The sequence below is a fragment of the Sapajus apella genome, unplaced genomic scaffold (genome assembly GCF_009761245.1).
Source record: "Sapajus apella isolate SASKATOON/1434 unplaced genomic scaffold, GSC_monkey_1.0 scaffold78, whole genome shotgun sequence".
Classification (NCBI taxonomy): domain Eukaryota; kingdom Metazoa; phylum Chordata; class Mammalia; order Primates; family Cebidae; genus Sapajus; species Sapajus apella.
The window spans coordinates 9,985,648-9,999,271 of record NW_022437018.1 but is presented as its reverse complement, the minus strand read 5'-3'; the positions used below and the strand labels follow the sequence as shown (position 1 = coordinate 9,999,271).

Here is a 13,624-nt window from a genome sequence, read left to right as displayed (position 1 = left end):
ACCTGAGGTTAGGAGTTTGGGACTAGCCTGATCAACATAGCAAAACCCTGTCTTTACTAAAAATACAAAGATTAGCCAGCTGTGGTGGCACGTGCCTGTAGTCCCAGCTACTCAGAGGGCGGAAGCAGGAGAATTGCTTGAACCCAGGAGACAGAGGTTGCTGTGAGCTGAAATTGTGCCACTGCACTCCAGCCTGGGTGACAGAGTGAGACTCCATCTCAAAAAATGAGTAGCAAAAAAAAAAAAAAAAAAAAAAGAAGTTCATAGGAACTAAAAGTGGCTCGGAAGGATTTGAGATTGCCTTGCATTTGAAACTCCCAGGAGCACGAGGATTAGCCCTATTAGATAACTTTAAAGGAATAATATCAGACAAAAAAAAAGTTTTTAAAGAAATACTTGTTTAACGTACCAACTATGCAATATAATGTTTAAATTGCAGATGAGCAACAAAATAAGAATATGTAGGTTAAGAGTTTTCATGAAAGATATTAAATCTTTGGGAAATCAAACCTTAGGAACAAAGAAACTACGCAATTGTATGACAGGGTATGTGGCCTGTTACTAAAGCACTGAATCTTGACATCTGAACTGTTAGCAAAAATGTACCCTACTCCCAAAGCAAGAATTGATGATTTTTGGTAGTGCTTTACAACTAAGACTTGGTGGTTTATTCCAAGGATAACTACCGTTACTACACATAAATCAAGATTGTCATTTTTAAAATGACTGGTGAGACTCAGATTTCAAAAGGAAGTTTGCAAACACAAGCAAGATGTTTAAATTAAATGTAAAGGCCAGGCATGGTGGCTCACGCCTGTAATCCTAGCACTTTGGGAGGCCAAGGTGGGCAGATCACTTTAGGTCAGGAGCTTGAGACCAGCCTGGCCAACATGGTGAAACCCCGTCTCTACTAAAAATCCAAAAGTTAGCTGGGGCATGGTGGCGCACACCTGTAATCGCAGCTACTTGGGAGGCTGAGGCAGGAGAATCCTGAACCTGAGGGACGGAGGTTGCAGTGAGCCGAGATCACATCACTGTACTCCAGCCTGGGCGACAGAGCAAGACTCCGTCTCAATAAATAAATAAATAAATAAATAAATAAAGGTAAAGGTATTTTCTGCACAAAGTTTTCACTATCAATCCACTGTTTATAAATGTGCATTTTAAATGTTCAGTACTGGGTTTATGCTGTATTCTTCATTTTCCCTTGCCTCATCTCCTTTGTGAATAAAAACAGTTTTTGTGTCAGCTGCTCAGAGATGACATCTGCACTCAAAAAAAAGAATATTTTTTTCTGCATAAATCTGACTTGTCACAGAAATTAAATCAATGAGAAATGACCCATCCTTTCTAGGCTCATGAATTGCACAGAATTAGAGTTGCTCTATAAAAGGGAATGAAAAGCTAAAAGTATTTACTTCAGAAGAATACGCCACTTGGAAACATAATCATTTTTTAAAAAGATAATCCTCTTAAAGCTGATAATTTGACAACTTGAAACATTTGATTTCTGGGACACATTTGCAGAAGTTCCTTCAAATTGATGGAGAGACTTTTTCTGTTGCAAACCATAGTGTAATGATGCATCCCAATCGAAGATGGTACTGCCGAGGTATGGGCCATGATCCAACATCACTGCCTGAGCTCACCACTGGTTTTCTCTACTCTGGGTTCTGAGCCTGGGCTTCAGGGGCAAATAATCAAACAGGATCAAGCCAGCTAGAAAACCTGCTCAAAGTGTTCCCAATAGATTCTGAGTATGATGTGCACCAAAAGAAAGCATTTCGTGTTAGAGAAAGTGTTCTCCTTTTCTTTCCAGGACAGAGAGCAAAAAAGATTCTTAGATAAACTTGGAGGTAGGCCGGGCACAGTGGCTCAAGCCTGTAATCCCAGCATTTTGGGAGGCCAAGGCAGCTGGATCACTTGAGCTCAGGAGTTTGAGACCTGCCTGGGCAAAATGGTGAAACCCCATTTGTACAAATAATACAAAAATTAGCCAGGAGTAGTGGCACGTGTCTGTAGTCCCAGCTACTTAGGGGGTTCAGGTGGGAGGATTGCTTGAGCCTGGCAGCTGAAGGTTGCAGTGAGCAGAGAACGTGCCACTGCACTCTGCACTTCAGGCTGGGTGACAGAAACTTGGAAGTTAACACACCTAGAAGATCATTTCTTCTGCTGCTTATCTAACAATCACTTGTTGCCTAAAATAGAAATAACCAGTTGTCATGGCCTACCCTCCTCCCTGCTGCCAAATTCTTAGTAAGTACCTATAATGTGCTAAACACTGATAGACACCGGGGATACAATATTCTGCAAAACCCAGACTCTACCTTCAAGGAGCTTGCATAACAATACTTTCAGGCCAGGTGGGGTGGCTCATGCCTGTAATCCCAGCACTTTGGGAGGCCGAGGCAGGTGGATCACGAGGTCAGGAGTTCAAGACTAGCCTGGGCACCATGGTGAAACCCTGTTTCTACTAAAAATACAAAAATTAGCTGGGCATGGTGGCGCATGCCTGTAGTCCCAGCTACTCGGGAGGCTGAGGCAGGAGAATCACCTGAACCCGGGAGTTGGAGGTTGCAGTGAGCTGAAATCATGCCACTGTACTCCAGCCTGGGTGACAGAGCGAGACTTCATCTCAAAAAACAAACAAACAAACAACTTTTAATCCAATTTTGTACTTAAGAATAAAGAATTTTTAAAAGATGCACAGATTTACTTTATACTTAAATGTTCGGTTAATACAAGAGTTTTGTTTAATTTCTGTGTGTTTTAAAAAGTTTTCATCTTGGTGAAACCCCATCTTTCAAATAAAAATACAAATGATCAGGATGTGGTGGCTTACACCTGTAGACCCAGCCACTGGGGGCGGGGCTTGAGTCTGGGAAGTCAAGGCCACAGTAAGCGGAGATTGTGCCACTTCATGCCAGCCTGGGTGACAGAATGCCACCTGGTCTCAAAAAAATAAAAAAAGAGTTTTCCTCTTTTTAAATCAACTGATTAAATTGGATTGTTACCATAGTGGGTAGTATCCACCATGAGATGTAATCAGAATCTATATAGTCAAGTGAACTACTTTCCATAATTTTGCAACAAATCCAAACTTTTCTATTTGGTTAACAGTTTTATCACCTTATCTGAAACTAATGTAAATCCCATAGTTGTGGGTTGATTCAGCAGTGTTCACTGAGCACCTACTCTGTACCACGTGCAATAGGAATGAAGCGATGAACAGCATACCTCTCAATCCGAGCCCCCGGGAAGCTCCTGACTGGTACATTCTGTTGGGTCCATGGCAGAGGATACAGAGACACTTCACTATCCCAGCAGCCAGGGCCCTTCAATGCCCAAAGTGGGCAGCATAAAGTCAGTGGCCTTACAAAGCAGAATGTGAGGCCAATGTGAAATTCTTTTTAGAAAAGGAATGAATGGCATGACTATTCATGGCTCACAAAAGAGGAGTGTCATAAAGAATTCATGGTAAGAGATAAAAGAGGTAAGCCTTAAATAGAGGAACTGGCTGAGCAGCTTAGAGAAGAAGGGGATTGGAGGAAGGAAAATTAGGTACTTTTTTTCCCCTCTGTCACATAGGGCAGTATCTGGAAACTGCAGATAGTTTTAAAGAAATATTAATAATAATAATAATAAGCAGGAAGTGTGGGAGGACCAAATAAAGAGATGAAAAGTTTCCAGAGAAATGAGGTCAAGGAGGAAAGTTGGGATAAGACATTAGCTGGGGGTGGAAGGAGGGGAAATGGAGATTAGAAATTATTAATCAATCGACATAGCTAGTCAGCAAATATTTGCTAGGTGCAGAAGATCATGCTAAATCATGTATGAATTAAAATCATTTGTCATGAAAGCTCCATTATGCTTTGTGATCCTGGATTCCTTTTTTTTTTTTTTTTTTTTAGGCAGAGTCTCGATCTGTCACCCAGAGTGGAGTGCAGTGGCACAATCTTGGCTTACTGCAACCTCCACCTCCTGGGTTCAAGTGATTCTCCTACCTCGGCCTCCTGAGTAGCTGGGACTACAAGCACCCACCACCATACCTGGCTAATTTTTGTATGTTTAGTAGAGACAGAGTTTCACCATTGGCCAGGCTGGTCTTGAATTCCTGACCTCAAGTGATCTGCCTGTCTCGGCCTCCCAAAGTGCTAGGATTATAGGCCTAAGCCACCATGCCCGCCCGGATTCCTTTGACTTCTTAGATTCACCACTCTAATCTAAACCATTTAGGTTTTATCGACATCCAGCCAAGATCCACTGGTGATGAATGGTACCCTTCAGAATAAGAAAGGATGAAGCCTAAAATCTGGAAATAAGAAAATCTTTCTCTTGGCTTATCCCCAACTCAAAGACACTTTGTTGTAAGTTTAGAAAGCTAAACATTTTCATAATTATGAGTTTCTGAAAGGATGGCACCTCCTTATTTTACAAGGTTCTAAGAGTCAACAAATGTTACTTGCTAATTGTAAATCAATGAGTCAAAGGGCAAAGGCTGAAAACTATCACAACAGAGAAACACAAAGTGATAGATACATCAAAGAAAATGAATTTTTAAACATAATTTATAAATTTTAGTTCTGGGGAGAAAATCGTTTATAGTCGGTAATATTCATTGTTCAAGGACTTCTGATTTATTTTCATGCTCAGCACAATGTGTTAATGCTAGACCATGCAATTGTTCTAGGACAGTTTATTCTTTATTTACTTAGGACTGAAATAGGGCAAGAGAATCCAGCTTTCTGGACCTAAAATTTTCAAAGCAAAGACATATGCATACTCTTCAGAAGGAATAATTTACAGCCTCTTCCCACGTGTGTAGGCTAATATGGGAGTGAGAACACAGATTATTTTTATTCCTGTGTCTCCTGACTGCAGGCCTAGAAGACTATCAATACACAAGTGTCGCTTCATAATTGCTCTCTGCTGGTCTAGCATTCTTACACTTTCCTAAGCTGACTTTCTTAACTTCACCAGGATGGGTCACAATATATTTTAGACAGTTCTTTATGACCCTTTCACTACCATTTCCCAAGGCAGCAATGGATAAAACAATATTATAATATGATCATCATTTTATTTCCCACAACTTCCTCAGACTCAACATCTGCCAACCAAATGCAAGCATTCCATCTTAGACAGCTCCGAGTTTCCTGAATATCATTTATGCAGCTTGGATTTCATTATCCATGGCATGAAAGGTAGTCTAAGATCAATTCTGTAATTAACCAACTGTAATAATTCTCTGAATAATAATTCTCAGAAGAATGACACATGTCACAGATACTCAGATGAGAGTGTTGGGATGCTTTTAGATCTTAGTTCCTGCGTTAGTCTGAAGTTAATCCAAGATGGAGGTTTAAGAGAAATCTCTGCTGGGTTTATGGCACTCAGCTTGTGGAATTTCACATTTACATGTACACACATGTCAGGTAACTAAGAGAAAAACCCTTCTTTCTCCTGAGTTGGGCAATGGGGTATCCTGATCTACCTACAGTGTAACTATAAAAGTAAAATCAAACAGCATATGTGCTGAGTTAACACTGTTTTTACAGGGCTCTCATTGCGCGCTCTCTGAGTTGTAAAAGACATAGGCTGAATACAGCTATGATTACGATGACACTCACATGGATTAACAACCACAAATGTGATGACAGTATTATAGGAAAACAAATCTGCATTAGACAGAGCAACATTTATAGGGCTTGAAGGTAACTGCTCTCACAAAATTGAAAACGCTGCAGAGTCTCAGGGAAAATGTGAAAGTATCCTGGAAACCACAGCTCTAGTTCGAGTTCCACTACTGAGCCCGTGCCTTAGTTTCTCTGTCTAGAAGACGAAAGAGAAGAATAGTGGCCTTGGTATTTGCCTCCCGGAAATACATGAAATTTGGTGAAATAATCCATGAAAAATATACTCAGTTATGGCAAGTTTGAATATTCTCCTTAATAATTTTAAGTGAATTTTAAAAAGGTTTTAAGCGCACATTTTCAAAAGAAGCCGCTCAGTATAAGTTGCTCAATATATAGCACAATTGCAAATTACTGTATATCCATGGCTCCATCGGAAGTAAGAGACAGAAACACTAAGGAAAACAGCATATGCTCCAGGAAATCGGGAGCTTTGTTTCTAGGCGTCCACAAATTCCACAATATTTGGCACATTGTATTGACAGAAATTTTGTTATATTTTTATCAGTTCCCACCTTGGGAAACAAACTAAGAGTTAGATTATTAAAATGTAAACCCGCATTAAAAATAACCATTTGATTATCAAAAGCAAAAATAAATGGCTCAAATAAGAAAATGTTCAGTCTAACTTTCTTTTGTTTGAGTGATGCTCACGGGTGGCTTTCCTCTTTTTCCTGGTGTAAACATTTACTAGAAAGCAAAGAGCTATACAGGTTGAGCCACAGGATGCTGCCTCCTGGCTATTTCACATGATTCAACCTAATATAAAGATTGAGATGTACAGGTGATCAAACTTCTAAGTACATTAGATTGAAGATTAGACAGCTTAGAACCCCAGAGTTCCTTAAAGTCTAGGTCATAGGCTGGGCATGGTGTCTTACGCCTGTAATCCCAGCACTTTGGAAGGCCAAGGCAGGAGCATTGCTTGAGTCCAGGAGTTTGAGACAAGGCTAGGCAACATGGCAAGACCCCTGTCTCCACAAAAAATTAAAAATTTTTTTAAATTTTTAAATTTTTAAAATTTTAAGCCTGTAGTCTCAGCTACTTGGGAGGCTGAGGCAAGAGGATCGCTTGAGCCCGGAATATCAAGGCTGCAGTGAGCCATGATCGTATCACTGCATCCCAGCCTGGGTAATAGAGCGAGACTCTGTCTCAAAAAAATAAAAAAGTTTAGATTGTAAATTGAGCTGAGGATTGCTGGAATGCAGAATAGATTGTCTACTCTCTTGTATAATATATCCTATACTAGGTAAATACATGTAAAAAAGTAGACTGAGTTAACTACTGGGAGAATTAAGAACCGCAGATCCACACAGGAGGTTTCTCACATGACCTACCATCTGTGCTCTACCATCTGAGCTGCAGCATGTCTCACTGAGGTTACCTGAGTATCCAAGGACTCGATCAAGCAAAATATATTCCTTACAACAAAATTTCAATAAACCTTCTGAATCCAACAATCTTACCTGCTGGTTTGGTCTGACATCACTGAAATTTATTTTTTTCCCCAAGTCTCGAATCACCGCCTTCTTAGTTTCACGAATGTAGTCATCATTCACTGGTTGAGGAGACTTTGTATTTTTCTTCACTAATCCCTGGGATGGCCTGTAAGATAAGTCCACACCCGACACACCCATGAAAAGCACTGGCCAGGGTAAATAGGCCTAGAAATCAGAGTGGTTGAAATGACAAGCAGATCCTGGCAGTCATGAGGCCCTTAGGGAATTAAGCCCTGTGTAGAGAATCCGTATTTGTAAAGGCTTTTTGGATATTTTAATTTAAAAAAAATTGTTTTTGAGACACAGTCTCACTCTGTCACCCGGGCTGGAGTGCAGTGGTATAATCTCGGCTCGCTGCAACCTCCGCCTCCCAGGTTCAATGATTCTCCTGCATCAGCCTTCTGAGTGGCTGAGGTTATAGGCATGGACCACCATGGCTAGCTAATTTTTTGTATTTCTCCTAGAGACATGGGTTTCATCATACTGCCCAGGCTGCTGTCAAACTCCAGACCGCAAGTGATCCGCCCTCCTCGGCCTCCCAAAGTGCTAGGATTACAGGCATGAGCTACCACACCTAACCTGATATTTTAATTATTAAAATTATTCAGAGTAATCATACCCTTTGTTCTGAAGTGTTTCACATCCATTTTGTATCTAAGAGAATAAGATTATCTAGGAATCCACAAAATCAGAGCCCTGTCCCAGATCAGCTATTCAATGCACACGTCACCTCTTAACTAGCATCTGACATCCAGAAACCTCAATGACACTTACATGGATGGTGCACTCCTAGGCAGCCCCATGGCATTTGTGGGTGGGATGGCAGGGAGAGAAGGCAGAACAGAGCTGAGGAAAGCCACTGGGTTCTGAATCCGGCTGGTAGGCGAGACAGGAGTTGGGGACACACAGCGGGGCTGAAACTGGCTTCCGCTGGGGATGGAAAATGTAAGTGGTGGTGGTGTTGGCTCCGTTGGGCCTGATGGGGGTGGCTCATTTTGGATGGAAACCCCTCCTGGAGATTTGGTTTGCACGGAGGGGTGAGACACTAAGAGGCTTTCTTTGCTCACTGTCCTCTGAATAGTTAGAGGAGTGCTGCTCAAAGTGAACACCGGAGAGCTGGAAGGGGCCACGGTTGCTGCGGTGGTGTTCGTGGAGGGGAAGAAATGCTTCGGTCGGGACAAGCTGAACGTCTGTGATGAAGGGGCCTTCGCCTGCTTGCTGGATGTGGTCACCGCCGGGGGAGCAGTGGAGTTCAAAACACTCAGGTTGAAAGGAAACTCCTTAGGAGAAGAAGGAGATGGGTTTTGCAGCTGCTGTTGTTCCAGTAAGACTTGGTTATGAAGCTGTTGTAACTGAGTGGAATCGCTGCATACAAAACAAGGGTGGAGAGAGAGAAGGAAATGTGTTATTATTGGCCTCACCTTTCAAACAATGTACAGACAGGCTGTTTATAACTTGAAGATAGGCCAGGCATGGTGGTTCATCCCTGTAATCCCAGCACTTTGGGAGGTGGAGACAGGCAGATCACTTGAGTCTAGGAGTTTGAGACCTGCCTGGGCAATATAGCAAAACTCTGTCTCTACAAAAGAATAAAATAAATTTAAAAAAAAGTAGCCAGGAATGGTGGTGCATGCCTGTAGTCCTAGCTACTCAGGCAGGAGGATTGCTTGAGCACTCCCAGGATGATCCCAGGAAGATCACTTGAGATCCCACGCGTGAGCCTGGAGGCGGAGATTGCAGTGAGTCCTGATCATGCCACTGCACTCCAGCCTGGGTGACAGAGTGAGACCTGTCTCAATAAACAAACAAATAAATAAAATAACTTGATGCTGATAAAGAACACACAACCAGAGTGGCAAGAAATCAGCTGATCAATGACTGGTGAGTGTGTCTTTCCTTCTTTCTAAGGGCGTCATTCACGTTGCATTATTTGTATTGTGACCTTGGAGCTGTGCATCTAAGAGTTTATAAATTGGAAAAGAGAAATAGAGACAACGCTTCTCTTGCTGACAGTGCTCAAAGTTCTGATGACCAGCAGAAAGTTTCCCAGCTTCAGAACAGAAGGCACGGAGCTACACACCGGTGTGTTACTGAAGGGGGCCAAATCTCCATAAGAACATGCTGTATTTTCCACTCTGCCTTGTTTTAGAGCAGACCTTAAAGAAGCTGGCTGTATCTTAGAGGGATTTCTCATCCTCTCCCGACAACAAACCTTTATAGATAAGGTGACCATATGTCCTAAACATCCAGGAAGGTCCTCGCTTAACATCTTTTCCTGGCATTATTATTCTTATTATATTATTGTTTGAGACAGAGTCTTACTCTGTTGCCCAGGCTGGAGTGCAGTGGTGCGATCTCAGCTCACTGCCATCCCAATCTCCTGGGTTCAAGTGACTCTTGTGCCTCAGCCTCCCAAATCGCTGGGACCACAGGTGCCCACCACCGTGCCTGGCTGATTTTTGTATTTTTAGTAGAGATAGGTTTTCACCATTTTGGCCAGGCTGTTCTTGAACTCCTGTCTTCAAATGATGCACCTGCCTTGGCCTCTCAAAGTGGTGGGATTACAGGCATGAGCCACCGTGCCCCACCCTGACATTATTGACAGCACTCACTTTCACTCTCAGAAATGTCCTAATTTGAATGATGGTTATATGCTCACCCTGATTATAAACCTTGCCTTCGATTTTTATTGTTCCTAAAAGGAGAAAGAAGATCAAACTGGAAGTAGTTTCTCCATTTATAGAACCTGAGTCACAGAGACATCACATGATTTGCCTTAATGGTCCATTGAATTCAATGGTCTATGGAATTTCTCTTCATGAAACACTTCATTATTTTTAACAAAGAAAGTGCAACCAAAATATCTTAAAATCATATATGTATAAAGTCATCAAGGCTGCCAAACTTTACTGCTTAGGAGACTCTACCCTTGAATGAGGAACCATGGGAAGACCCATATGTGGGACCACAGTACTTCAGGACCACTAATTTTATGTTCTTTATTTTATTTTTATTTATTTATTTTAGGCGGAGTTTTACTCTGTCACCTGGGTTGGAGTACAACAGCACAATCTCCGCTCACTGTAGCCTCAACCTCTGGAGTTCAAGTGATCCTTCTGCTTCAGCCTCCCAAGTAGCTGGGATCACAGGCATACACCTCCGCACCCAGTTAATTTTTGTATTTTTTGTAGAGTTGGGGCTGCCATCATGTTGCCTAGGCTGGTCTCATACTCCTGAGGTCAAGCGATTTGCTTGCCTCGGCCTCCCAAAGTGTTAGAATTATAGGCATATGCCTCGGTGCCTGATCGATTTTATGTTCTTTGGAAATATGTATTGCTTCTGGGATGCAGAGACTCTGCATTCTAAGGAATACAAAAGAAATTAATAGGGATTTGGAATTTTTATGATAAAATGCCAGACAAACACAACAAACTAGAGATACTGTATCAAGTACTTTTGAAAAAAGTTTTGGCAACGACAATTTCTGGCAGTGTGTGCTGGAGCCAGCCCTCACTGGCTTTGACGAACAGGTAGTGCATATCTCATCTCAACTACCCATTCGATCGACGACTTTCTCTTAGTAGCTTGAAATTGGCCATAGTGGGAGGAAACTGGCAAATGCTAAAAATCAGGGTTTTCTCACCCCTGTCAGTCATTAAACATTTGCCAGTGCATCACTGACTTGGAAAACTAGTTCTGAGTAAATCTGCTATGGTTTTAGCAGTAGTCACTGTGCACATTTGAATCACCTGGAGACTGTAAAAGACAAATGAACCTCACTGATTTAGGCACCTGCTCAGAGTTAATTGGCCTGGGATGGAATTCAGACAGAGTTATTATTATCTTTTCAAATGTAGGTCAGTCATTCTCAAACTTTACTGGGCTTCAGAATATCTGGAGGGCTTGTTAAAACACAGGTTTCTGGCCCCCATCCCCAGAGTTTCTGATTCAGCAAGTGTGGGGTGGGGCCTGGGAGTCTGCATTCCTGCCAAGCTTCTAGGTGATGCTGGTGCTTTGGGTCCGCCTACAAGGCCCCTGGTGATTCTCACAGGCCTCCAGGACTGAGAACCGGTGCCCTAAAGAAACACTTGGCACCAAAGCATAGGCTTTCCTAGTATATTCTGACTTTCGTCTGACATTTGTCTCACTTTTAAATGTTAATTATTGTGTTTTCCTGGGTGTAGCAGGTAGTGGGTAGGGAGTGGGGAAGAGTTGCAACTCAGGGATGTTTTGTTTTGTTTTTTTGAGACAGAGTCTTGCTCTGTCACTTAGGCTGCAGAGCAGTGGCATGATCTCAGCTCATTGCAACCTCCGCCTCCCAGGTTCAAGTGATTCTCCTGTCTCAGCCCCTCAAGTAGCTTGGATTACAGGCGCTCACCACCACGCCCAGCTAATTTTTGTATTTTTAGTAGAGACAGTGTTTCGTCATGTTAGCCAGGGTAGTCTAGAGCTCCTGACCTCAACGAATCCACCTGCCTTGGCCTCCTAAAGTGCTGGTATTACAGGTGTGAGCTACCACTCCTGGCCAGGGGCACTTCTCTAACTCTAGACCAGTGGTTTCCAAACTGGATGCACATTAAAATAATCTGTGGAGAGATTCTGATTCAATTGAGATGGAGGGCATAAATATTTTTTAACAGCTTCACATTTTATTCTACAGTGTATTCAGGATGAGGAATCACTGCTCTAGACAGCTTAATAGTCAATCTGAAATTTCAAAGTTGGGCTTTGATGATACAAGGTTGAAAAATGACAGCTTCCCTTTCTGTTGCAATTTTAAGATCTATGTCATCTCTATTTTCCATATGAATAGCAAATTGAAGGAACAAGCAGAAAATTGTATCCTTGAGAAGACTGAGTCAATACATTATTTTAATGCAAAATGTGTGAGGTTAAAACCAATGAAGTTAAAACTAGTAAGAAAAGGTTGTAGGCATGTAGATTCACAAACGGTGTGTGTATTTGTGTGTGGTGTGTTTATATATATATAGTTATACTAATGTAAACATATATACACACAACAGAAAACTTAAGGAAGGCAAAGAATATTAAAGAATTATATAGTGCTGAGAACTATGTTTTTAGAGGGTGTCACTACATGATTTAGGAGAAAGATGTTTTATATTAATTTGAAGTCTCATATGGCAGACACTGCTGTCTGTTTAAATCCCCCCCCTTGTGAAAGAATCCAATTTTGTTCATGGTGGCAATATGTGCAGCCTAAGACTATACTTCTAGCCTCCTTTACAACTAGTGTCCCATCTACCTAAATTCTGGCCAAAGAGGCAGAAGTAGAAGATTTTTGTTGAAACCTCTAACAAGTCTCCTTAGAAGGAATTCTAACACCAAGAGTGTGACTTCTGGCCGGGCGCGGTGGCTTACACCTGTAATCTCAACACTTTGGGAGGCTGAGGCAGGTGGATCACGAGGTCAGGAGATCGAGACCATCCTTGCCAACTTGGTGAAACGCCCGTCTCTACTAAAAATACAAAAATTAGCTGGGCGTGATGGCATGTGCCTGTGGTCCCAGCTACTGGGGAGGCTGAGGCAGGAGAATCACTTGAACCAGGGAGGTGGAGGTTGCAGTGAGCCAAGATCAGGCCACTGCACTCCAGCCTGGCAACAGAGAGATACTCCATCTCAATTAAAAAAAAAAAAAAAAAGAATGTGACTTCTGTCCATTGGTCCTTCCCACTGCCTGGACTGCAGGTGTGGTGACTCGACCACCCTCAGCCCTCTCGGACCACGAGGGTACCTGGAGAGGAAGCCAGTGTTTGGGATGGCAGAGCAGAAAACAGAAGGAGACTGGGTTCTTAATGACCTTGCAACCAACATCACAGCCCCAGACTCCCTGTCTACTTTCTCTATGTGAGAGGAAAATAACCCTTCAATTTTTTTTTTTTTTTTTTGAGAAGGAGTTTCGCTCTTGTTATCCAGGCTGGAGTGCAATGGCGCGATCTCGGCTCACCGCAACCTCCGCCTCCTGGATTCAGGCAATTCTCCTGCCTCAGCCTCCTGAGTAGCTGGGATTACAGGCACGCGCCACCATGCCCAGCTAATTTTTGTATTTTTAGTAGAGACGGGGTTTCACCGTGTTGACCAGGATGGTCTCGATCTCTTGACCTCGTGATCCACCCGCCTCGGCCTCCCTGAGTGCTAGGATTACAGGCGTGAGCCACCTCGCCCGGCCAACCTTCAAGTATTTAAACCCTGTTACTTTGGGTTGTCTGTAACATGAAGCTCAACTTAATCCTAACTAATATACCTGAGGACTGAGCTCTGACCTCGTTCCATGCTCAAATTCTATTCTAAGGGGCCTAGGGAAAGGCCCTCCTACAAGCCATAAAATCTAAGGAAACAGGTCTTTTTTTTTTAAAGAAAGAGTCTCACTCCATGGCTCAGACTGGAGTGCAGTGGTGCGATCTCAGCTCA

At 42.5% G+C, this 13,624-nt stretch overlaps 1 protein-coding gene across 11 annotated transcripts in view; it reads right to left on the bottom strand.

Moving 5' to 3' along the window:
• Positions 1 to 13,624, bottom strand: part of MYPN (myopalladin) — a 129,165-nt gene that overhangs the window by 28,397 nt on the left and 87,144 nt on the right. For all 11 annotated transcript variants that reach the window (XM_032252613.1, XM_032252609.1, XM_032252606.1 and 8 more), the window contains 2 exons: positions 7,967 to 8,557; positions 7,160 to 7,298 (listed from right to left, as the gene is read on the bottom strand). In XM_032252613.1, coding sequence (XP_032108504.1) covers positions 7,160 to 7,298; positions 7,967 to 8,557 — 730 coding nt within the window. The remainder of the gene's footprint in view (positions 1 to 7,159; positions 7,299 to 7,966; positions 8,558 to 13,624) is intronic.